Source organism: Aptenodytes patagonicus, chromosome 8 (genome assembly GCF_965638725.1).
Source record: "Aptenodytes patagonicus chromosome 8, bAptPat1.pri.cur, whole genome shotgun sequence".
In the NCBI taxonomy this organism is placed as follows: domain Eukaryota; kingdom Metazoa; phylum Chordata; class Aves; order Sphenisciformes; family Spheniscidae; genus Aptenodytes; species Aptenodytes patagonicus.
In genome coordinates, this window is record NC_134956.1 from 16,264,738 (window position 1) to 16,291,772 (window position 27,035).

The window sequence follows — 27,035 nt, forward strand, 5'->3', positions numbered from 1 at the left end:
TTCAGCAGCAGCGGTTCAAGCAGCCTCCTCCGTTCCTGCCCTTGTTCTGCCCTCTGTGATACCAATGCAAATGTTTGTATAACCATGTGAGGAGCTGGACTGAGAAATAATCCACGTTTTGTTTTGTTTTTTTTTTAAAAAGAGAGGGGCTTTCATGCCCTGATTTAAACCAGATTAGCTCCCAGTCTGGTTCATACAGTAACCAGGCAGAGTTGTACCAGCATAACCAAGGGACCAGCACGAAGGCGGGAATGAGCAGGAGGGATGGGGATGCTAACGCTGACACTGCCCCCGGTGATGCCTGACGACCATATCCAGGCACTTGTACTCAGCTTGGGGCTGGCAGTGCCCCAGAGCACAACCCATGTCATCACAGGCAGTGAGGAGAATTAGCCGACAGGGGCAAGAGATTTCCTGAGCTGGGAGACGGGCAATGCCACAGGGAGATGAGGGGAAACATGGAGGTCAGGGGCGTGCCTGAACCTCCTTGCAGCTTCCATCTCCTTTTTAGCGACCAGATATGCCCTGCTCAGGCCAAATAGGGCATGCCTTCGTTTTCCTGGGAATGACCACGTCTAGTCTCGTATGATGACAAACAGCCTCAGAGGGATGGGGATGGGGCAGATCACTGCCTGGCAAGTGGGATGCAGCCCAGCCTGATTCGGAGCCCTCTGATCTCCCTGCCTCAACCCAGGCAATGCAGGAAAAGCACTTCAGCTTTTATTGCAGAAGATCCAGGTTGTATTTGATTTTGCCAGTGCCAGAGGTCAAGGTACTGAAATATTGGGCCCTTTTGTGTGCTGTATCTCAAAGCACTGCTTGTTTTCATTAAAGGAGAGCAGGCCTGTGTGATCAGCTCCCTCTTATCCCGCGTGGGGAACCGAGCTCATCCTTTGTGCCGATGGCAGGCAGCTTGCTTTCAAGCCTGAAGCTTAGGGCAGCTGCCGGTTGCTTGTTCTAGCTGTTGGTATCGTTCTTCGAGCACTTGTCATTCTTCCATTATGAGGAAAATCAATATGAAAACTTCTCTGACAGCATCTCTGCTCTTTCATCTGGCAACGTGCAGCCTGGGCCGAGGGGGGAAAAGCCCGCAGGGAGATCTGTTAACGCCCAAACCGTAGCGTGCGCTGCTGTTCCTCCCATTGTCGGCTCATGGGCTTTCATCCTCTCCTCTTGCAGGGAGCTGAAAAGGATCCGGGCCGACTGTTTGCAGGGGTGGCGGGGTGCCGGGGTTTTCTCTGAAGGGCTGAGGTAGGCGAGCACAGCTCTGCGCAGGGGAGGCCGGGACGCCGCACCCCGCACAGCCATTCCTTCGCAACTTCTTGTTCAATAACCATTTCCCAAATGGCTACTTTAGGGCCTTTCAGGAATCACAGGAGTTGTCAGTTGTTATAGTAACAGACCCCCTGCTGCTGAATTGGCCCCGAGATGCCCATTTGGGCTTTCGAACAGACTAACACATGCTCATTAGACAAAAAAGAGAGAGACAGATTTGCAGATAGAAAGTTGCTTTTTAAGCATGCTGGATGATCTGTTAAGAGCTCGACTGTGGAAGGGGGCATGTTCTCTCATTATATGCCTGTTACTTTTACTCTTCTTTAATTAACACTAGTTTTACTTTTTCTTGCAAACCAGAATTCTGCAAGATTTCCGTTTCCTCACTGGTAAGGCCAGCAGTGAGCTGCCGCTTTACAAACCAACAATTTTTGTCTTGAGAAAGGAAAGAAGTTGGAGAGAGTTTGACAAGCTTAAATGCAGATCAGTGGTGATTTCCAGAACTATCAGGATATTTACAAAACTCAGAAAATAGTACTTTTAGTCCTAATTATAGAGCATCAGGAGCAACATCAAAAATCAGTAAGCACACTTTGACCCAGGAATGTCCCATTTCAAGGAAACAGCACAGTCTAGATTTTGCTTCAGGTTTAAACCTGAGCAGTCCCATTGATGTTAACAGGGCGACTCCTGAATAACTGGTATCAGCTAAATGAGACCTTGCCCTTGTAAATTTGAGTCCGCATGACTGAAGAGCCTGTATCACTTTAAATGAGTTCTCGAGAATATGCAATTGCAGTAACAAGTTACTTCTTGCCACATATTTGAAGCCAGCTTCTTCCTATGTCACACGTGTCCAGCCTTCATCTGAATTTCATGAAGCAATGTTCTCCTCTCAGCTGTCCTGTAAATGAAAAGCAAATCTAGATTTATAGCAGGCTGGTGTATCTCCAGGTGTAAATAAGAGAGGACTATGGTTGTTCTTGTGCGATACACCTTTTCTATGATGAGGAAGTTGGTTAGGCCGGATGGGCAGGCAGGGTTGTTAGCAGAGAGGGGAAACAAGTGCTCTAGTACATGAAAGGGGTCTGCAAGGAATATGGGATCTTCTGCACATCGTGCTGGGGATGAGTCGTCTTTGGCTTAAATTGCAGCAAGAGAGAAATTTAGGTTTGACATTAGAAAAAGCTTCATGATAGGAAAGACAATAAAGCGGTGGTCTACAGGATTTCCATCATTTCTAGGTTCCAAAACAAGGTTAAGTAGCCATTTGTCAGGAGCACCTCAGGAGTCGTTGATCCTGCATGGGAGCTTCGAGGCCCGTTCTCTACACATGCAAGCTTGAGAAAAGAGGAGGAAGGGTGTAGTGTGATAAATTGTCCTGTAAATCACAGACTAGAAGCCTCAAAAAGCATTCGGAAGACACAGTTTAAATGCATCACATTTAAAGTGAATAATGTGAAGCCGATAAAAGAACACATCTAAGAATTGGGGGAGGAGAGAGGGAGGGCTCTAGCTTTGGAGAGAGAGTGAAAGGAAGATACAAATGGGCAGGAAAGAAACTGCAAAGGCAGCTTGCGGAGGACAACTGTGTCAGGAGACCCACAAGTTGGTGGGAAAAAAATGTTTGGAGTTTTGTTCCATCTGTTCTCCTGCAGTGGGGAGCCTAAAAGTCGGGAACAGTTAAGAATACAACAATGATTTGAAGTTTAGAAACAAAACAGAGGAGAAGGGGTTGGTGTAGCTGCGGTTTGTTGGCCCTGTTCTGTGTTGTCTAAGGCACCATCCATACTGCACGTGTCAATACTGCCCCATTACCAGCAGTGAGCGTCAACATGAGGCCACCCCTGGTGCCAAGGGCAAAGACCCTGTGAGCAAACACCCAGGGTGACGGCATCTAGACATCCCTGGAGAGGCTGTTATATGAAAGTATTTTCTTGCAAAGGAGCAGGGGAATGGCGATTGCTCGGAGAACCAAGATTTCACAGCTGTGAAACCACCCATCCCAGCGCCAGCAAACCTGGTGCCTGCTGGATTGTGATTATTTTTAACAGTACTCTTAAATGAGAACTCTCACTCTGAAATGTGCATGTTCCTCAGCTCCTGGGATGTTCGTACCATGTGGGTCTGTTGTGTGAACATCTTTTCTGCAGGCACTTTTATGGATGTGGCCACTGAACTCAGTGGGAGCCCAGATCTGCATCACCTTTATTTTAAAAGATACTGTCAAGCATGCAATCATAAGTCAAACAACAGGAGAATACGTGCTTTGGTTGTGGAAGACTAGAATTCTAATATTGTGTTGGTGACCTTGAAAACTCCCAAACAAAAAAAGTATACTTTTTTTATTTTTAATTTGCTATACAATGAGTCCCGTAAGAGCTGAGACATTTAGGCTATGCTTTGCCCGCAGGCCCACACAGGCCATCCCATTCATTAAAGGGGATGAAGTTTATGCAAAAATTTTGGCAGCAAGTTGGATAACTGCTCTTGACACACTCCTCACCGCTTTGTTTAGAGGTGTAACAATATTTCCCCAACATTTCCATAAATACTTTCTTCTGCAGAGAGAGCGAAGGGGAGCAGGCAAGGGCAGCGGAGGTCAGGCAAGGAGGGATCTGTGGCACGGCTACAATTGATCTTTCTGTTTTGTTTCTGTGGAACTAATTAAATGGATTAATTGCAGACATTTTTTTCTGGAAACGCCTTCCCCAGTGCTGCTGTAATGGTAAGGTCTTGAAAAAAAGAGCAAGATTTTATCTATGCAGTAACTGGATTAAAGGTAGTAGTTTACAAGGCATAATTTTGAACAAATGTTTTTTAAATATTCAAATCTTCTAGTTAAGCTCCATTAAGAACTGGTTTGTAGGTGCTGAGAAATAGTATGCCATGAGGAGTATGTGTTTTCTGCTAAGCACAGCAGTAGAGGATGCCAGGTACCATTGGCTTCTCCTACTCATCTGTTAGGTCTTTTGTAAGCTATTCTACAGGAAACTTCTATACAACTTTAAAATTTTTGAACTCTGGCTTTTAAAGCTATGATCAGTATTTTAAAAGAGAAACAAATTTCACAAATGCTTTTTGTGAAATTAAATCACTTTTAAAAAAAAAGACTATTTAAGAAGATGGATGCATTCTTTTTCTGTTTCCCTTCTCAGCTCAAAGAAACAATTTACTAACCCGTTGTTGTTTGATCTGTTGCTAGCTTATGTTTTCTATTGATCTGTTGCTAGTTTATATCTTTTCTATAATATTCTTAGTATGTAAGAGTATGTGTTAAAGTGTATACAGGTATCTCTGGAGTAGATTCCCTCTCATAAATTGGTAGGTTCAGAGCTGGAGGAATGTCTTGGACAAACTGTGAATGAAATATCCTATAATACAAGTAGATGTACCCAGAGGGAACAGTATACCTCTGCTGTGAAACTGTGAATTAACCACAGCAACCAGATAAATTATATTTTTTCTCTCTCCTTGTAACCATAAAATATAGCTATTGAAGGGCCCTGTGCTGTCCTAAGTCCCACAGCAGCATTTGGACTAACATTAGCACTAGCTATTTCACAGCAGGATGTGGTCTGAGTGTAAAATTATAGGGTAAGAATATTAAATCAATTCAGCAATCTTAACTGGTTGGGTAAATACTAGGAATCAGCAGCCTAGTAAAACAATAACAAGCAGGGATGGACTTTTCTTAAAGCGGTTTACTTTTCTTAAAACCTGTGCAATTCGGGCAAAACCAGCGCCTTGGAATGCACAATGCATGTTGTGCTGCTATTACAAATGCTGCAAGTGTGTGAATTCATTCAGTTTATTGTAGAACACTGAGTTTGTTTGTTTAAAAGAAAACATTTCTTCTATCACTGCGAACAGCATATATTTCACTCTACTGACTTACAGGTTAAAATCCATTTGGGCTGTAACTTTTAAGCTGAAACAGGCGTAGGTGGCATGCCTGGTTCTCGATTGGTGGATTGTTTCATGTTTTAGAAATCCTGTCTTTTCCAAAATAGAACAAAAATGTTTTGAAATATCCTAAAAAGTGACATTTATAAAGTAATAGAAATAAGCCCAATTTGAAATTTTAAAATATTGTTAATGTTAAAAAGAAAAAAGAAAAATCAAAACACTTCCCAGTAATGACAAATGTTCTATTCCCTGAAGGCTCAAATGTGTTTTTTTATTTTCCTTCAGATCAAATTATCAGTTAAAGGGATATATTTCTGTACAGTGATTCACTCTCTAAAACCATTTTTTAACCACTATCAGAAAGTTGCCAGTGAGTGCTGATAAAATTCCTCACGTTTTGTAGCAGCACGAGCTTATCTCATTCACTCTCATGTCAAATACATTTTAAGCCGTTATGGATCGAGGCATGTTTTGTCATGCCACAGGTTGAACTTAGGGCTACGATGCTGAATCCCCGCGGATGGGGGCTTCTCCAAGTCACGTATAAAGGGACGTCTTTCCTTTTGCACAGGCACGAGGCTGGTGATACAGGTGCTCCTCAGCTGGAGCAAATCCCTCACTAGCAGTGGATGGAGATAGGAAATGGAGTTTACTCCTGCTGATGGATATTTGGCATAGATGTGGGTTTTGAATGGGAGTGAGAGAATAGCCCTCTGCAAGGCAGGCAGAGGGAGTGCCTCTCCTAAATCCGTTGCGGGAAATTACATCTGCCAACCTCACAGTTCATTAGGAGCCGAGTGGTTCGTCAGTGAAGAAGATTTTATGCTGTTAGAGAAGTGATCAAAGTAAACCGGCCTGCAAGCTTTCCAGCTGCTTTCCAGGTTTTCTTAAGGTATTTATTTCCCCAAGCCGGTTCCACTAATGCTGAGATGAGGAGTGTGGAGGGATGGGCACCGCAAGGGCAGAGGGTGGTGAGGCGGGACCAGGGAGAGCCTCTTCTCCCGCAGTGCCAGGCTGTGCTTGCCCGGCAGCAGTGGTACGGGTGAAGATTGCAGTAGTTGTACAGTGCTAGCAGTGCTGAGGGCACGGAGGACTTCCAGCCACATCATAACTCAAAATGATGATCATTTACTCCTCAGAATCTTACAAGTTTCCTAAATTTCAGTGTTCATTTGTAATAGCAACTGGTATTACAGACATGAAGTGAAAGCTCTGAAGATGCAGCCCTCATACCTGCCATTTTTTGGATTTTTTTTTTTTTTTTTTTTTTTAAATAAAAACCCAGGACATAAATGTACCAGAATGGTTAGTCTCTTCCCATTCACACAGCTCCTTATTTTTGAAGCATTCAGGGTGCTATTTCAATCAGGGAGTAAATCGGTTTGCTTTGCAGTTTGCTTTTCAGAGCCTGCAAATACTGGTTTTGTGAGTTAGGGCTGAATCTAGGCTTCTTTATCCACATAACCAACATTTACACAACAGCAAAAAAAGATTCTCCTGGCCCTGATATCATTACAGGCTTCATATTCATTTGAATGAACTATTTTTCACCGCTTTCCTCGCTGTTACAGGTACAAACAAGCCTTTTAACCTAAAAGGGCTTTTCCTGCAATCTGTTTATTCTTCAGCAAGCTTTTCTGTAGGCTTTGCATGCCAGAAGTTGTAGTCATGTTTTCTGCTAATGCCTCGTCTCCCTACAGCTATACACTTGTCCTGTGCCCTTGTTCTGTCTAATTTTGGGGAGCGGGAGGAGGAAGGGAGAGAGAGATTAACAGCCTATCAAACATCAAGGACATTTACTTGGTTTACATCTGCCAGACTTACTTGGAGCATGCTTTGTGATATTGAGGGATGTATACACCTTATATTTATCAAAAATAATTCCTTATTAGAGAAAAAGCTAATAATTAATAATTAAGTAACACCATTTGCATGCACAAATCACCATAGTTTGGCTTGGGTGATATTTAATACTGAATCTATCTAGGCAAAGCAATTGTATCTCTGTGGAGATCAGTCCTAACGAATAAAAAATTTGAAAAGATTTTTTAAATAATTTGAGCAAAGAAAATACTCTCTTTTTTTCTGAGACTGTGGAAATAAAGTTTCCGCTTTCCAAAGGCAAATACAGTAATTAGGAAATTTGCAAATGGAATTAGCCTATGTTGGTCTTCATCTTTATTTATGTCATTAAATGAAGTCTTTAATTAGCATATATATTATTCATGTTTCAATACAATCCATTTTTTAAGTCCAAGTTCAAATATAAAAGTCAAAATGGGCTTGATGCACCCTATTGTTCACATGCGAAGCAGCTAACATAGATGTAAAGATATGAGGTGAATTGAAACATTCATATTTCATAAGGATGTAGTCTACGTTTTCTGAAATTATGGCTTGAACTCTTATTTTTAACTTTTTCTCATTTGCATACATATTAGTCCCTGTTTAAATGATGTGTTAATTCTATTCATTAGACTTCAGTGAATGCTTCTAACTCTCCTGATAATCAAGCATAGGTCCCTGGAAAGCAAATTATGGACTTTCATGTTGCAAACCCCATTGTAAACGTGACATTTATCACTGCAAAGCCAACTCATGTGGAGCACTTGGCTGCAGTCAGGAGGGTAGAACCCTTTTTCTTATGCTTATGGTAATGACTGTCATCTGTGAATAAGGACCTGGCACCAGGTCCCCCATGTCTCTTCAGAAATGATTGGGCACTTCACAACCGCACCACCTTCTTGATGGTAAAAATGCCAATTCAGCTCTTTGGAGGAGAAAGAGTAACTTGACTCAGGTCCTCGCACAAACAGCTTCAAGAAAATGGGCGATCAAGAATCTTCTGCATAACGTGGTGGTGGGGATGAGAATTTGGGGACCTACGAGGGCTCTGCAGCTCTCTGGAGTGTATTTGGCTGTCAAAGCAGGAGCCTGCAGGCTTGGCTTTGCTGCTGGCCAAAACTCATTTGTGCTTCAAAATCTCCAAAACGGGGGTCCTGAAAGCAAAAGCACAAAGGTGACAACAGTGCGATAGGAGTCCTTTCTCTGGGTCTCTGAGCCAGATCCTGTAGCAAATGTGGGAACAATCTGTGGGAAGAAAAGGGGCAATGAAATAGTATTGGAGTTAGGTGTCTGCCATTGCATATTGATTTGCCAGGCTGTGGCAATTCATCTTTTTAATTCTAGGTATAAAATCGTTGTTATCCCAGTGGTAAACCGGAGGTGATAATTTCGCAAGGTTTTATGTTGATGGGGTGAGCCCTGAGTGGTGCCATGCAGGGAGTTACCATGTGTGCTCTGATTAACAAAAAAATTGATGGGAAGAAGAAAGATTCTTATGCCATCACTGCGAGGAAATGCTTGACATCTTTAAAGGCCCATAAGTTTAGTTTCCATCTGTTTTTTGCAGAGTCTGGGCCTTTTCAAAAGCAGTGCTGATGTGCTGTAGGGAATTAATTTAGCTCTTTGTGGTAGCAGAAGGTTAGAGTTCAACATCACTGTTTTTGTTATCCACAGAGCTACATGGAACAAGTTCCCTGTTGTATAGTTTAAAAGAATAGGTGGAGACTACTAGAAAGAGACCTGTTGTCCCTGCAGCTTAGTTTTATTCGAGATGCACAGAATAAGAGAGCAGAAGAGAGGAAATCACAGTATTTGATGTACATTCTCAGCAGCTGCTTCATCTCGCCATGTCTGAATGTGTAATCTCACTCACAGGAGTATTCTGCATGAGAAGCAGCTGGGCGCTTCTGAACATACAAGAAATGCTCCCATTTCACCAGCATTTGTGACAATCCAAGCTGTAGCTAGGCCTATGGGGAAATGAAAAGTCTGTGTTTTATTGCGACTGCGAGATTTCGGTGGGTTGCAGTGTTGTCTATAGGATTTGAGCTTGCATTTGGATGTCCTCTCTTTCCTTAGCAATACTTCCTTGTACTGAAAGCATGCAAGAGAATCCCTGAGCTTTACACCAGCTTTTTTGAAACACTTATACCGTCTGCAGCTCTCTCCTCCTTCATTCCTTGGATGGTGAGTGTGGGGTCCCATTGACTTCCACACTGTCAAGCTGGGACAGGCTGTGCTAATTCCCTGTGTGCTGAGCACAGTAATGGATGCTGAAGAAGAGGACCTTTAAACCAACCCTAGCCCAGGGTTTAAGGTTATCCACAGTTCTCTTTTTTTTTTTTTTTTTTGAAGCCTGGAAAGTAGACAGCTCAACTCACGGGGGAATAAGGCAGCAGATGAGCATTCGCCTTCCATGCTTCCCTCCAGCATCTTTTTTCCCTGGTGCGCCAGACAGCAACTCCCCACCCCAGAGAGAGATGCGTTGGTAACCTCACTCCTCATTTTTTTCTGGTGACTGGATTAACTTTAACGTTGTCATTGCTCTCCGCCAACCTTACTGTATTTACTTAGCTTTCTGCAAAGAAGGAGTTAATTCATGTGGGTTGGATATTTTCTGTTACAGTTCATGTTCTGTATTGACCTTCTTGGCTTCACATATTTTCCCCTTTTCAAGTTACTAGCTGTATCTGAGATCTTAACATCGGTGGGCTGCTTTGTGGAAATAAATATTAATAAGATGGCTGATGATAGCATCGTATGGGTAGAAACAAATGCTTTTATAATAAATGAAATTTAATATTAATTGAGTGGTTTGGAGTTAAAGCAGGATATAAAGTGACAAGCTCATGGCACAGCAAACTGCCCTTTGCAGGAATCCAATTAGAAGAGCGAGCAGCAAATTCTAAGCAAACTTGCTATAATCACACGGGGGCAATACAAGAGCGGAGCATAATTTGGAGCCTGGGACCTGTCCCCTTGAATGTCTCATAATTTCCATGAATCAACATTTAGTTACTATATGGTGCCAAGTTTGCATTCTTCAGCTCTTTCCTGGCAATGCTGCATCCCATTGCTCTAGTCAAACTGGAGGGAGACAGTATGCTTTGCAATAAAAGGGCACATCAATTAAATGCACTGTGTTCTGCTACACGTCTGTCGGAGAAAAGTGACTCATTTGTTAGCCTGCTGAAATTACTTTGCATTGAAAATCTTATGCTGATGTTACAGGGTTTTGCCTGATCACTTGAAGCTGTTACCTTTGCCATTTCCTCAATGAGAATGACCAAGAGTTGTTCCCTTTCCAAATTGCAGTGTTTGTACATGACTTGGGAAAATAGATGATTTGCTGAGATGTGTCATAGATAAATAGCTAAATGCTGCCCGGAGTAACCAAGTGCAATTGTCACAGATATATCTCATGTCCTAAAGAGCGACGTAAAGTGTTCATTGGGTTTGAATTGTTCAAAAATACTTTCTCTAAATATTATGTATCATTTTCATCTGGCAGATGGAGTTGCAGAAGCTGCTATGGCAAGAGTTTGTTTATGGCATTTCAGACAACCTGGGTATTGCGTGAAATTGGCTTAGCAAGCCTCTAAAAGGAGGGTAAAGTAAGGGTGTAGGAGTGATAAAGACCTAAGCGCAGCATCTGGGAAGTTGGGGCAGTGCTTCCAGGCTGATGGAGAAGCATGTGAAAAAAAAAAAAAACAACAAGGAGCAAGTCAATTTATCCATTCTGTCAAAATGGCTACGATCAGCCAGGAGGCAAATGAATAAATGGATCAACAAGTATTTCACACTTGTGTGTTCTCGACAGGAAATCACAGATCTGAAACCAAATGTCTGGGACAAAACTACCAGAAATAGTGGCAAAATACTCTGCTGTTTAGTCTGCATTTTAAGCATTTTTAGCTCACAAAACTCCTTGAATTAAAATACTGGAATAAAACAGGAACTTGTTACTACAGTTCCCAGTTACGAGCAGAGGTGAAAATAGTTGGAGTGGGTCTAACAGCAGGACCTTGGTCCCCACTGGACCCTGCATACAAATCTTGTTGGCCATACGTACCCCCCCTTTGCCTGCATACACGTCTCATCGGCCACGGTGATTGCTGCTGTCTTTTCTGCTGCCACGCTTACTGTCTAATTGCTGCACTAATGGCAGCAAAAGCAGCACCAAAGATCGCATCAGAACATGGCAATGAAATGCATAAATACAGTAGGAGGAAAATGAATGTGAATTGCTAGAGGTGTCAGGACTGAACAATTCAACTAGGAGCAGACATCTCCTACGTTCCTCGAGGACAGTGTGTCTGCCTGTGCAGCCATGTCACTTCATGAGCTTCAAGAAAAGGAAATACTGAGCCAAGAGCTTGTCTTTAATTTACACGTCTGCTTCTGAGCAAGTGCCTGATGGATCCAGGCACGTTTCTTCGTACGTTAAGAAGCGTTCATATGTTTTTGCTAAGATGCAAACTGCAATTCTTGTGGGCTTTTTTCTCCTTTTCCCCAGTCCCGCATTTATCAACACTGAAAGGTTATAAAGAGCTTAATAAAAGGTAGATTAAAGCTTTGGAAAGAGTGCAAATAAAGAGAACAGTCTATAAATAGAAAATATATTAAACTGTATCTGGTATTAAGGGATCCAATAATTAACATAGGTTGACTGAATTTCTTCTGTTTCGCTTATCTGCAATAAACTCTTATCTTGAATCAAAACGTTCTCCTCCTGTGATTAGTTTTGTTATTAGATGTTTCTACACACTGATTAAGACAACAGGAAAGCAATAGTTTATTTACGTGAGTGTATACTTACTGAAAAGGAGTTTGTCATGAGGATGAAAGCACTTTCTAATTTTCAGAATAATTTTGACTGATTTCTTAAAGGTAAAGTCTCTTCTACATCTGTTCCTTTATGATTTTTCAATTCTTCACTCTTCTATATAATTGGGGGCTTGCTAATAGACTTCACGGTAACTCTTCTGATATGCCTCATACTTTGAGTCCTTTTTGTGTAATAAATGACAGTAAAATTTAAGGAGCTTTGAATGGGTTATAGGCCTGATACTTCAAAGATGTCCTTTTCTTAATAAATATTTTGAAAAGAGAACTCTTCCTCCCTTCATTTCAAGCACTTCAGGATCATCCTTCTAGTCCCCTCTGCCTCATGGTGTAGTGGATTCCACCTCCATTGCTTGCTTATAATATTTCTAGAATTTTTCTTACGGCTTATTTGGTCTGTGGAGATGGTAATTTAAAACAGACATTGTTTTTATTTTCTGTGCTTCTTTATTATGCCTAAGTATGCTTAATCCTGCTTACTGCTTTTTGGTGTTAATTAGATTTTTCTTATAGTATTAATTATCTTGGGATTTGTTTGATATTATTGCTATTGTTGATGCTATTTATTTCTTAGAAACATACTCACAGAAAATACTGCACTGTTTAATGCAAATGCTACTGGAAGGATCCTACTGATGCGGGGACTTTTTATTCTGATGTATTAATTGATGTGGGTCTGTTGTGTTTCGCGAAGGGAGCCCAGTGGATATGTTCACACCACACTGATTGTCCGATTTAACCAGAACACCACTTCAGCAAATACAACTTGCTTCTCTGCGGTATAGCTCTATTAATGCAGAGCTATGCCCAAGGTACTTAGCCCAGCAGATAAGGAGTATTGGAGCGGGCAGAGCTCACACTAACGTGTCTGCATGTCTCCTGGCATCGGAGATAGGTCACTGGGGTCTGACTCGGGTCTTTTTACAGAGCTAGTTAGAGATGTATTCAGCATACCACGGCAGAATGAATACACAACATGGTATTTCTCAGTGGTTCGGTTCAGTGGATGGTAGTTTATTGTCTCTGATATTTGTGTTTCCTTGTCACATTTGTTAACCTTTGAAGGCAAGAAACTCATTAAAGCAATTCCTCAGACACGCATACTCCAGGCTTCCCCAGAGCTCTCAAGTCACTACCAGATTAGTATCAGCGACAGCAAGAAGCAAATCTCCAAATGGGTTGACTGATAGCGAGATTAATGATCCTCAGGACTTCTGTCCAGGTTTATTATTTGGCGGCTTACAAATCTTTGCTTTCAGGAAGATGGGTGGGGAAGGAGGACCAGCTGGCTGCCACGTGGTCTGTCTGTATTAGCGTGATGAGGTGACGTACGTAGCCCTGTCAGAGCACTAGCATTAAGTAGTGTATTTTCAGTGTTCTCATTATCTGCCAGGTACTAAATAATTTGCTTCTCTGCTCTTGGTGCCAGCTGCTCTTTTCTTTTCCTTTGTGCTGTGCTTCCAAAGGTATCTTTTTGTGCCACTTCTAATTGTATTCTAAACAGAGTTAACAGAGAGACCATAAAAATTTTTACGTAGCTATTTCTTTTTGAAATGGCCAATGAAAAAAGCCCACCTTCCAAATATACAGTGATGAAAAGAGAAAGGAAATAATCATGCTTTTAATATTTTATCCTGGCCTCAAATAAGCTAAACATGAAATACATCCAGCAGCGTTGGGAAATCTTCCTAGTTCTCCCATGCAGCTTTAGTCCAGGTGCACATGGACATGTCTGTTGAGAAAGAGGGAGCTTCCCATTGAGTCTTTCATTATATTTAACAAACTGGCATTTCTGCCTGAAGATGGGCAGGGCCATCAAAACAGAGAAGAAACTGTGCCTAAATTCTTAGCAGATTTTTGTGTTATGCTTAGGTCCCAAGCCGTGGCTTGGGATACCTAAAATAATTGTTAATTGTATGTCCTGATGTCCCATTTGGAGGAAGGAAAGAATATTTTTGCAAAGGAAAGAGCAGGGCTCTTCCATTTTGAGAGGAGGTAGGTGGGAGTAATTAGGGACATTTAGGTGAATGTTCCAAAGAGGGACCCGGTTTCTGCTGTCCTCTCTTAGGTGGGATCATCTCTGTATTGTTTTTTCTTATAACACAATTTCAATCCAGATGAATTACACTTTGTGTTTAAAAATACCTGTATTTTAACCTCCCAGTGTGCCACCCTGTTTTTATTCTTTCCTTTCTTGAGATTCATCCCAAAGCGAATTCATGTCCTGAAATGATAATATCAAGTATGCCCAATTTTGAGTTCTAAAAGGTGCTACTAAAAGCTCCTCTCTAGTAAGAGGCAACCTTCATTGAATGCTGCAGTTCTTGTGATTACAGAACAACTCTTGGTTAAATTTAGCTTTCTTCTGTGAGAAAGTTTTAGGTTCCTTTTTAATATTACCTGATGTTTAGGGCATTGGAAGTACAGATTTTATAGGAACTGCCTAAGGTATTATTTGATTGGAAAATGCGCGTCTTTGTTTTCCTCTGTGATTTTCTAGTCTTTGTTATGAATGTTGCATTAAATAAATAGTTGGCTCAGGGAGAGGAAAATTAATACGTCAGGCTTCCCTTCGGTTTTTAAAACCGTGCCTAATTTTTAAACCATTTTAAGATACCACCTATAGGTTTCTCTACCTCATTGTTGCCTGAAGACATTAAAGTTTTGAGTGGTAATGCATATAACCGGGGAGCTTGGTCTCTTGCAGTAGAAAATACTGATGAGTAAACCCATTCAGTCATCTGTAAAATTGCTGAGTGTATCCAACACAGCTGCTGTGAGTATTGATTAAAGCAGGGAGGGAAGGTCTGATGCTGCTAGCCCTGTCAGAGGTCACCAGGAGAGTAATTAGCTACCAAGTGCTACAGGGCCAAGTGTCATCACAGATAAGGTTTCACCATCGCCTTTGCTGTTCTCTGGGGACACCAGGAAGATGGGATAAGGAAGCGTGGAAAATGTTTGTGCTGAGTTAAACTAAGATTTATCCACTTACAATTTGCAGTTAAAGAGCTTTCTAAGTGCATTTCTGCATTGGCCACCTGGGCACTTTCTGGTCGCACAGCTGATGAAGGGGGGAGGACTGGAAAGCAGCTCATCTTGGTGTGTGTTGTCGTTTCTTAACTGTTTAATTATTTGAATACCCTTCTAAAAATTATTATTTCTTGTATAATGTCTGAATTCAATACCATATGTGATGTAAATGGGTATCTAGTCTCTGGTGCAGGATAGGATCTCAGAGGATCGGGAGAAGAGGATTTTTAATTTTGTGGAGAGCTGTGTAGTCAGCTGGCAAATTTAGGCCATAAATATTAAATTAGCTGTCTTTCTGTGTCAAAAATCCCTAGTCTTGTTTGCAGATTAGTTTTTCAGATGGACAATTTTACTAGTGGTGTGTTCTTCATCACAAATACTGTCTCAAAATTTTGTCCACCTTCTTTTTTTTCCATCTACCTTTTCCCAGCCTTTTTCCCGTCTTTATTTCTCTGTGAGACTGCAGAATGTGTGGTTGTAAGTATGCGTAGTTGGACTGGTGATTAGCATTTGGATCCTTTTAGCTTTTGCAGGACTGTGTGGGTGTGCAACAACTCACTAGTGTGAAAAAGCATTTCTTCTTGCCCAGAGGAAGTCCCCTGAAAGGGACAGTCTACTTTTCACCGTTCTGTTTAGGAAAGGATGCCAAGGACTTGGCACGCTGTGAACTTCTGAAACCTATCCGTGTACCCTCTAGACCTCTCCGGTTATCATATCTGTGCGATGCTTAACACTGCTCAAGAAGACTACAGGCAGAAGTTGCTTTGTGGGGAGAAGGCGAATCATCTTTGGGAGGGATACGCAGGAGAATCAGCATTATTGTAGGGAAATTTTCCTCCTTTTTCAGCGTGCCTTTATTCTCTTGGTTTTTATGCATTCCTGCTTTGTATATCCTACTGTAGCTGAAGTTCGGTCAGCCTTCACTGCCTTACAGCTCCAGTGTAGCATAGGTTCTTTTATAACTCAGCTTTTGAATTCTGATCGTTAAGTGTTAAGACCTGGGAAGGAAAATAATTGTAGAAAATTGGGGCAATATAAGCCATTTTCTGGCCAAAAAAAGAGTAAATGCAGATACCTCTCTGATACAATGAACGTAATATCACTGCTCTGTGCTGGTCACTTATTCATATTCATAAGATCAGCTTTTTTCATGTGGTTTTCTCTTCTCTTTTTCTTCTTAACGCTTGAGTCAGTTTTATTGCTCATAAAAATCAGTGACTGATGACCCCAGCTAGAGCAGTGCAGACTGCAGACAGCTGTTGTCCAGGCTCCCATCCACTGCTCTGCTGGTGACATGGTCGTGATTTGCAGCGCTTCTGTTGTTCCGTAGTCTGTGGCTCTTTTCTGAGGAGCCATTGCCAATTCTGACAGTGACAAATGCTTGCCAAGGAATAGTGAAGCTAGTTTAAAGTGCAGAGCCATGTGTTACTAGTACACTTGACTGCATACATCCTCTGGTTTTGGTGCCAGCAGAAACCAATCTTAATTGTGTCTCCTGGAAAATATGCAAAACAGTTCAACGAGAATCTGAAGCATCTTTTCTTCTATTGAAAGTGAGAATGAATGTGCAGAGGTAGTGAAAGGGATCGTTTCCTGTCTTTGGATCCTTGTTTGGGAGTTATTTGCAGACACCCCCCCCGTGATGGAGGGGCATGGTGAATGAATGCCTGTATCCAGGTTGCATTTGATAAAGACCAAGCCATGTCCTGTGCAGCCTGGTTTAGAGGTCCGTTACAGATCATGGTTTGACTCCTGTCCAATCTTGCCTGTTCTGCCCACCAGCTAAGGACTGTGTGTGTAAGTAGGGTGGCTGCATGGACTATTGGCCTCTTCGTTAATAAATGGACATTCTGCAGAGCTCCTGTCTGTGGGAGGCTGTTTCTGGAGGAAGGGTACCCAGAGGACAAGGTTTGCCCTGCTCTGACAGTAGTGAATAGGCCTCCAGGACCCTTTCAAGCCATCTGCCCCCAAATTGGTCATGCTTTAGGAGGTAATGACCCAAGAAGAGAGTAGTTGCAAGAAACTGGGAGTCTAGAGCTCCTAGATGCTATTACAGAAATAAAGTAATATAAATCTGGCTAGCCTTGGAGAGGGAATACATGCTGTTCCAGCCAACAGAAACGCCTGGAAGAAGGAGTAGATCCCTAGTGAATAAGGGAGCAATGAATGTGCCAGTCGCTTCAGCGTGAGGCAGGACACGACTCTTTGGTGTCCCCAAAAAGTGAAGCATTCCCCTTTGATTTTTCCTGTGTTCAGCCACTGTCCGGGTGGTTTCAGCCAGCCGCTGCAGAGGCAATCACTTGCCCCTCCGCAATAACGCTTTGCTCCTTCTCGCCCTGCCTCAGCTGCTCCGGAGCAGCGCAGATCCCTCGCCTGTCGCCACAGATCAGGGGATGCTGCCCACGCTAGATGGAGTATAGAGGAGTAAAGGCCAAACGCTGCCCTCAGAGCTATTCCCAGCACTCCCATCGATTGCAGTGCACGCTGTGTGTTTGTATTGGAGGCAGTATTAACTAAACACTGAGGCGCTATCTTCTACACGAAAATAAAATGCATCCATGCTTTCAGGCCATTATGTGATCTGGTTCTCCCTCTTGCTTTTAGATGAGTATAAAGGAGAAGCTGCTTGAGGTTTATTAACTAATAACCAAGGAAACCCGTTTTGAGTGTCAAAATCTCACGAGGCATCTCTTCTTCTACAGAAGCTAATCTGGTATTTTGCTCAGCGGAGATGGAACAAGCATTTAACCCAGCTAATCAGAACCATCTCTTGGCATATTTTTATGCTTGTGGCTTGATAATAAGGTGCTGCTGCTGCTCTGGACTTTGCATCCTGTTAGTTGACTTTAATAACCCACTGCTGGTATCTCTGCAAAAAGATTCTGGGCAGGGGGACGCTCTCCCTCACGTCGGCTTTGCATTCAGACCCTGCCTCTGCTCCTTCTCTGGGGACATGCTAATCTCGCAGTGTTTTACTTTCTGCATTTTGGTCCATATGTGACAACTGTGTGTCTGATCGCCACAATCTCGCACAGTTATTGTACCCCAGGGAAAGGGAGCCAAAAAAACATATGAGGCTAGAGAAAACGGTGTGCTTCACTGCACACAGACGTATTTCAGAGACAACAGACTTTGGTATTTTGCAGAAAAGATGTGGGCTCTCTGAAATCTTCTGGAGGTGAAATCAAGGCTGTGATTTGCTTTTCCTCAACCACTGCTGCAGAAATGCAAGAATTGTTCTAAAAATAGTGTTTTGGTTTTTAAGATTTTAATAATCACTTATGCCATTGACGAGTCGCAATTACTTATTCACTAAGGACTGCTTCTGTGAGAAAAAAAACTGTTATTTTTTTCTGCTGACGGTGTTGGTTTCCTGAGCAAATGGGCACACAGGTGCAAACACCTGCACGTGTATACGCACTGGGGTTAAAAGTTACAGGCTGAAGTGCTGATGTGAAAATAGTTGTAGACTTGCACCTTGTCTAGCCCTGCATCCACTCCCACCTCTCTCCATGGCTGCTTCTCCAGTGACTCGAAACAAGCAATTTTCTGCTCTCATCCTCTTCCTTTATCCAGCCCTCCCCATATATGCACACAGATTTACTGCAGCCTCTTGTAGCCTTAGCAACTGCTGCCACTTAAGGTTTGTATACTGAGGGAAAGGTAATGGGTAGGGGAAATGCCAGGGGATAGAAAGGAGCATCCTCAACTGGGGGAGAAGGCAGGTACTAAATTGTCTGAAATGCCTTTCAGTAGCCTCGATCCGAGCTATCAGTATTTATTACTACAAACTAGACACGAGTTTGCAAAAGGCTCTTTTTGGGCCCAGGCGTTTCCTCACCCAGTCAGTCCCAGGCTGAAAAAATGGACGTTATCTGAACTGGGGGCCTGGAGGCATTTGCCTGGCACCCCGAGATGTGTGCCTCCCCCTGGAGCTGCACAGAGGAGAGGTGCAAGAGTAGGAAACAGACCCATAAGCAGAACTTGCTGGAAAATTCATCCAGCAAGTTTCTGAAACCTATCGTAAAAGGTCCTTTAAAGATCAATCCACTTTATCCTGCTCTCAATTTTGAGCCTGCATAGTCCCATCAGTGCTGCCTTCTGCTGTCGCCGGGAGCCCCTGAGACATGGGGGGAGTCACCAGGGCAGGGATGCGATGGCCTGTACACAGCGAGCTCAGCTGTAGGGGCTAAACTTGGAATATTTACAGCGATTATGAGCAAGTGAAAAAAAAGAGTTTGAGAGGCATGTCTTCACCTAATGTGCCAGTATCCAGCATTGTAAAGTAATGAGCGTGCTGTGTTATATATGTGTATACATAAGACAAGAGTGTATTTTAGCATGATGTTTGTGACTTGAGAAAACCTTTAGTCAAATTCCATGGTGACTGCCTTTTTAAAACAGCTACAGAAAGTCTTCCAGGAATAAAATACAGAATTGTTAATGACATTAATGATTGCAGAAAACTTTACTATGTGAAATATTCATTTAATACATTGTTATTCAAACATTGTGCTCAGCAGAGATATGCTGGACTGGGTATTCAGCTATCACCATCATGGGCCTTACAATACCACACAGTGTGATTATCCAACACAATTACATGTTTTGAGGCTATTAAGAAAAAGCTGTCTTATGGCTGCATAAAAAACCATAATGTCAGCCTATCAGAGCCTCTCAGAGTATAAAATAACAAATTACAAAAAATAATTGCTTTTCTTAAGTATCATCAGCTTAAAAAAATCCTGTAAATCCCTACGTAAAGGTCTGTCTTTTTATGAAACACCTTCTTAAGGCCATCATCACCGGGAGAAGCCGTTAAAGGATTTTTGTAGTATTGACTCAAGGGAAAGAGCCCCAAATACATCAAAATCAGGAACATTTTGCCTGTTTCATATTCATAGTTTCTTCTTTATGAGTGACTGATTTATTCTGCTGCGTGCCCCCAGGGTGTGCATTGTCCAAAATAAAGGCTGCCAAAAAAAAAATGAGAACGGGGAGCAAGTAAGGTGGGGGGAGTTCAACTGATGTTTTTAAATGCTGTGAGACTATTGCACATCTTGCATCCTCGTGTGTGAATTCACCTTATGGTGTTTCTTAACAAAAGCATACTCACTAAATAAATAACTTCAGCACAATGCAAGACATCATGCCTGAAAATAGAAAGCTGCTCCGAGACAATTACTCCATGCTGTGAAATCCGCTCTCTCCTGCTTCTGTATTGTCTTAAGTTGTATTTGTGCTGCCATAGCATGTGCTTGCGTTATAAAGCACTGTGACTGTGCGGTAGAAAGTACAAATGCATAGAAAGCAAGCACCCGTGATTATTTTAGGTTCTGGTTTTGCCTAAGAGAGTGGTTTGATTTTCAGTGACTTTTTTGCTCTCTGCCATGTATGGATGTTGAAAACAAAGGGAGCACAAATTACTTTGACAATGTCAGCAAAGCCGGCTCTGCGGAGTGGGCTCTTTATGGAGAGCACAATGCCCGAATTACAGAAAAGCGGACTGCAAGGCAGAAACTTATAAGCCACTACGTGCAAATATGTTTCAGCGAGGGAACCGGCAACTTGACAAAAGGCACAGCTCACAAGGCCGCCTGCAAACTTTGCCCAGGTGTCGAGGAGCAGTTCACTAAGGGCTGCAATGAGGGGGATCCTTCTGCAATGGGAAGCTATTGTTAAGCACCCCGACAGATGAGCGCAGACCCTTCTCCTGCCACAATAGCTGCTCACACCAAGCAAGACTCATTAAATATTCAGTTCCAGCCTCAAGCAGCTCATTAAGTCAGCAATGAGCAGTGACGCTGGTGTTGGAAAACCCTGCCTCAGTTAACATCACCATGCAGAATCTCCTTGGATCTCTTGATGTTATTCTGCTCAGTACCTTTTCTGTGATGACCAGCTTGTGCTCTCTGCTTTGCATTAAATACAGGTAAAAAAGAGTCAGGTGGATTTAAGTTCTCCTGTTCTTTATAGGCCTTTTTAGAGATGAGTCCCAGGGCCCAAGCTAAGTGTCTATTGCATTTTTCTGTAGCAGCATATGTAATACAAGTTTGCAGGAGGAGGATGGGATGAGGGTTATATGGCTGTAGTGTTAAAAAACAAACAAACAAAAAACCGTAATGTTTGAAGGGTAACTTTCATAGCAGAACATCATGACATGCAGCAGTTTCAGATGCTGTATTACTGTCTGTCGGCTGTTACACAGCAGAAACTTTTACAGTAAGTGTATTTTCCCTGGAAATGCTAGTGTCTCAGGTGGATTTTGGGTTGAACTGTATGCTGAATATGTTTCTTGTGTGCAGAGTTTCTTTCTGAATGATGTATTTTAAACCTGTTTTGCAACCACTAACTTTTGTGAGTGTGATTTCATATTCAATAGTACTTAGCAATAATATACAGAGGCATTTATGATGGGTGGATGTCAGATGTCAATGAATTAGAGCACACCAGAATCTGGAATTAGGATTGTAATTGTAGAAAATGCACATATGTTTTCATGCATCGAAGTTTTAAAACTATAATGTCTGAAAGTATGGAGCAGAAATGGAACAGAAATGGAGAAGCAGAACATGTGCAAAAGTTTTCGGCTATTTTTTCAGAGGACAGTTTTTCACACCCTGAATCTATTTTTTTTCTTTTTCCTTTAACAGAAAGTGTTTTCAGACTGCCCATTTCTATGTGGAGGACAGCAGTTCCCCCCATGTGGTCCCCAATGAAAGTATTCCCATTATACCTATTCCAGGTAAGACGGACTTAATCTCCTGTGTTTGTGCTACTTGGGGTCTGTTTTAATTACATAAGGACGAGAAGGTTATGCTTGTGATAAATCATGGGGGTTTGGTAGAAATTTGTTGTATCAGTGCTGCTTCATTTAATTTAAGGTGCTTTGCAATGGGGCTCTGAGTGCCAATGCTGTATTTTTCCATAGGTACCTCTCCCACATTGTTTTAATAGAAATTTCAGAATAACCTTTGTAAAATGTCAAAAACATGAGCAACACTTCTTAAAAACACTAAGGCATTGCATCCAGGGTGAAACTAGCTGCTCCATCAGGGCAGGTTGTAGACGAGGGATATGCAGCTCCACTGCTCTCTCGAGAGCGGGGGACTTGCCCCCCACTTTCAGTGTGTGCAGAGGTGGTGTCTGCTGGGTCTTGGGGAGGAAAGCGAGACACAGGGATAAGCAAATAGTCTCAAGTAAAGTCCAAAGCCATCTGTTAATTTGGTATTAATCAAGTTACCAAAGGTCAAATTCTCCTCTCAGCTATATTGAGAGTGAAGCTGGAAGCGGAGTTTAGCGCTATTCTCTCTTCATGAGGCATTTCCCCTGGGAATTATTAAGTGCAGGATCCAGCTCCCTTTAAGCAGTGATGACAGAGAGCAGCTTGGTGTTACAGTGGCCTTTGCAGCCACTGCCTTGTTTGATGTCACTCAGTTTCACAAGCAGAATTAAGATACCCAAAATGTTGTATTGACCTCAGTCTGTCAAATGCTTGTACTTGTTACTTCAAGGTATTTTAAGTTTCCTTGTCGTATTCTGTAAGTTGTGTCGTTGGTCTAGGATTCAATCTGCAGCTAATTAGATTCATTTTACCAAAAAGCATTCAAAGCCATCTCTGAGACACTGAAGAAACATGTGTCCTAGAAAAATGAAAGAACCCAGTTACATTTTCCTTGATTTTATTCAGTAGATGTGTGACTATCCTTTCTAGACAGAGTCTTTCAAAATACCCATGGGACCTAATATGAAAAGTTAGCTATTACATTCCTACAGAAAATGTTAGGCCTTGCAGTCTGATGCTGTGCCACTGAAAATAAAAGAAAACATGCTATCATCTCTGCTCCTTTCTGTGGCAGACTAAGATGCACGTCCTGGCCGCTTCACTTCCTTAGCAAGGAGCCGCCCTTCTCCTTCTCCTTTAGGGTAACGTGAGAGAGGAGGTTTTAGTCTTAGACCACCTGCGATGAGTTTTCATAAAAGAACCTAGATAGTTGGAGAGCTCTGTTCTTCCTACTCTAAAACCAGGAGGAGCACTTCCCTGTTGGGGCTGCTTTTGGCAGTCAGTTTAATGGTCCCACCATGCCTGCTTTTGTGTCATACCTCTTTAGAGCTTGTGAGGAAGGGAAGGGTGGGCTAACCTGGACTCTACGCAAAGCAGCGTCAAAACCTGGGGGATTCCGAGCACAAGGCAGTGGGAGGAGAGAAATTCTTCCCTCAGAGAGAAGTCTCTTTGGTCAGTGTTAAGGTTTTTTTACTGTAATTGAGACAAATTTTTCTTAGCTAAAGAAACCAGCAGAAAGCTCCGTGTTTTCATGCTGTGATCTGTGTTGTTGAGACAGTGGTTCTTCCCTATTTCACATGTTTTGATGGTTAGTCCATTAAAGACTTGACGGCATTCATATAAATTGTAATATAGGCTGAAGAAGCTCCATTAAAACTGTTCAGGTGGCAGGTACTATAAGGCCAGCACATACACTAATGCTTCTCCAGCAGCCATTTTAGCCTGTAACAAGTGGCTGAGAACAGAACAACACTGCCCTTTCGGGTCATCTTCGCATGACTAGAGCAAGCCAAGCTGTTGGACCGCAGGAGCTTGGGACCGACATGATGCAACCATCACTGCAGTGCACACTGTGGTCTGCTCAGGTTCAGTAACACTTTCAGAGCTGCTCACCCCTGATAATGGGCACTGCACATTAAGGCACCTGCTGAGCAAGTGCTGCAAGACACCTCGAGAAGCTTTGTAGTTAAAAATCTGCAAGGGCTGCTGATGAGCTCTAAGGCACGTGAAGAACTGGGCCTTAGACAGACGTTTAGTCTAGTTGGATGCAAAGGTGAATCCAGCCCCTTGAATTCCCAATCTAATGACAAGATTTTTGTCAATATAGTGGACGTTTAGACACCTGCATATAGACATCCAAATGGAGGTGCCTTAATCTGAAGCTGAATCATGGCCAGAAGGTCTTGAGAGAGAATGCACTGATGAACTGGAAGATCTTGGCACTGACAGTAAAGCTATTCAGGCCACCAAAAGCCAAATCACTCTCTGGAAGTTCTTCTCTCTGTGTGTGTATTAACTGTTACATGTACAGGGAGTCTGTAATGAGGCTCAAGGTTAGTACAGATAAATTTCAGCTATGTTGGATTTTTCCAAAGATGGGAGATACTGCCTGGAAAGATCTTGAAGCTCTGCTAAACATTTTCCTTGTTTGGAGATGTAGAAGCAGCCTGTTTTCCCCCATGTACCTGTTGCTAAATGACACTCTTCTCTGACATCAGCTGCTGCTCCCACATAGGCAGCCCACTGAAATGCCTTAAAAACATTAAATGACAAAATTGTCCTTTGAACTGATTGCAACTGATGAAATTATAAGCCTCTGAATTTTTCCTCTGGAAGCTGCCAGAGGATGTGAGAAAGTCTTACTTGCCATGTTGATCCTAGAAGCAAAATATAAGTGGCATTTTCACAAAAGCAAGTTTTTCAAAGTAACCTTGTTAACTTGTGAAACCCTATCCTTACAAAAGATATTTGAGTAGATCCCTGTGGAACCAGGCATCCACCTCCTACAATTCAATAGACCAACTTCTACTCTCAATTATGTGCAAGCAGCCACACTGATGGCAATTTAGAGCAGTGTGTCTGAAGACGTTTAGTAGATTTGCTAGGGCCCATCTACAGCACACAGCGAGCTGCCGGTTGGAGGAAGCTGAGCGGGTTTGGGTTGGCTGGTCCTGGCCCAGGTGTGGAATGGCTCTGCCAGGTGTCTGGGAGCCAGGCACAGCAACGTCCTGATGCAGCTCAAGAGCTTTCAGAAGCGGGCTCTGGTGTCTCTGCATGCCACCGGTCTGCTCCATGACGTGTCGGCACGCTCAGAGGTGGCTTTTGTGTTTATTTCTGCACCACATTCTGCTCTTGTTTAGGCAAACCCTCTGTTTTCTCAGGTCTATGAACTCTAAAATCAATCTGCTAGCTACCTGCAATAGGCACACAGTACAACTTTTCTGGTCCAAAATCTAAAAAAATCTTCTTGTAAAAGAATGATTTTACCCATTTTCTATTTCCCTTCCCATGGCGTACATGCTTAATTATTGTGCACGAAGCCACATCACCCATAGGCACGTGCTTATCTGTGCAAATTTCTCTGAGACCCAAATCATTACCGTTATTCATAATTATCTGCACTGCTTGATCTAGAGAAACACAGGACAAAGGAGATATCATTAACTGAGTCACCCACTGGATATTACAACTGAGGTATAAATCTAAACTCACATAAGCCTTGTGCCTGACAGTAATGCATCTGTAATCAATGGTAGATTTCTGAAACTCCCCTGCCATTCAGCCCAACAAAATTGTTTCTCCATATCTTCTCTCTTTGCCTCCACACTCAGTTAATTTTGGCCATGTCCTTATCATCTTTGCCTGGATCTCTTCGCTATAACATTTGGTCTTGGCAAGATCTCTTTCTCAGCAAACCAGCTCCTGTTCCTGTTTGGGTTTTTTTCTCCATAGCTGGGTCACTATCTGGTTAAAACATTTCTGGACTTGATCCTTTTCAGTAGAGTTGGATAAGTAAGAATAACAGCAGTGTCACAGCTGCAGACCTGTATGTTTTCAGCGCTGCAAAACGACATGCATCCCCATCAGTTTTCCTTTGTTCTCATCACAAGACCTGCTCCACGACAGCAGTGAAGAAGTGCACCTCTCTGCAACTTAGATATCATCAAATAGTGGAACTGGCACAAATTCCACTTCTACCTTCCTCCTCCTATCCTTTGTTTCAGAGCTTTCCTGCTCTTGGATTGTGCGTTGTTCTGGAGCTTGCTGTGGCTTTACTGGTTCCATGCCCAGCCCATGGGCACAACGGACGCTGTGGCACTGATGTCAGCAGGACTTGTTGTGAGATCAGTACAGAGATAGTTGAGGCTTGACCCTATAGCAAAACTCAAAACTCTGCGTAGTCTTGACCACAGTCCAGAGAACACGACTCATAAAGAACAGAATGGCTGGCTGATGCAGCTGATTCATTTAGCATATTATTCCAGATGTCTTTCACCATTTTTAGTGTAAGAAAGATGTCTCAGCTGTGATGCTGGTCATTTCAGCTGTGTCTAGACTACAAGACTAAGGAGCACTTCCCAGTTCTTGGATCAAGGTGCGTGCAGTTTTAGGTTTAAATGGCAGTAAATTATTTTTTTAACTAATACTGGAGTTTATGAGTACTGTATTTAAAATAACTAGTGGCAGAATCTGATGGAGAAACATTCTCATGCTTCTTCGAGAATGACTCAGTGTGGGTGCATGAGCCCAGGGAATAGTGGAGTAGCCAAGTATGTTGCAGTGAAAAGGTGTCTTGACCACCTCATGCCATCATGTGAGGGTGTGGAGGATGGTGCGGCCATGACCTTCCTTCATTTCCCTCTGTCTTCTCATGGTTACAGGAAGGAGTCCCATCAAGAGTCCAACTCTTAGCTTCTGTTAAATCTCTGCAGAATTTTGAAACCTTCTTCCTTATTCCTTCAATAACCATAGTTGCCTTGAACCTTTCCTGACGAACGTCAGTGGTTAGACTTGATGTGGTTTTTGCAAGTGCAGTTCCTGCAATTCTGATATCTTCTGGTGGCATCCACCCTGTGACAAATTGTTTCTATTAAGAGACTGTAACAAGAGGTATCTCATTTGACAAGGAAACTGCAGGTTCCCAGCAGAGGCTTGGTATCTTACTGTTTTCTGCTAAGACGTAGCTGTCTCGAGCTGCATCCCGAGAGCTAAAGAGCAGAGCACCAGGACACGTCTGTGGCCACTGCAGTGGCAGTGTACCGAGCACAGTGATCCTCTGTGCTAGAGACTGGCTGAGGTATAGGGAAAGGTGCTAACTGTAGCTGAGGACTTTCTCAAGGGCATGAAGCTCTTCACTGAGCACAGAGGTAGTGCTCCTCAGCTGTTTAAGACTTTATTTCTGCTTTCTGCTCCCTGCGGATTTATGTTCCAGCACCATATTGTGAATTGTACCTATCTTCAACTTCAATTAAATTCATGAATACAATATTGCAAACACAGCCGTCCTCTGAAGCCAAGAAAATATCAAGGTATTTTAGGGAACATCCACCTTCCTTTTTCTCTGCTA

The 27,035-nt window shown here is 42.6% G+C and overlaps 1 protein-coding gene across 2 annotated transcripts in view; it reads left to right on the plus strand.

The window, feature by feature from the left end:
- PTPRG (protein tyrosine phosphatase receptor type G) overlaps window positions 1-27,035 on the plus strand; it is a 425,362-nt gene that overhangs the window by 358,099 nt on the left and 40,228 nt on the right. For both annotated transcript variants that reach the window (XM_076346545.1, XM_076346546.1), the window contains one exon: window positions 21,558-21,649. In XM_076346545.1, coding sequence (XP_076202660.1) covers window positions 21,558-21,649 — 92 coding nt within the window. The remainder of the gene's footprint in view (window positions 1-21,557; window positions 21,650-27,035) is intronic.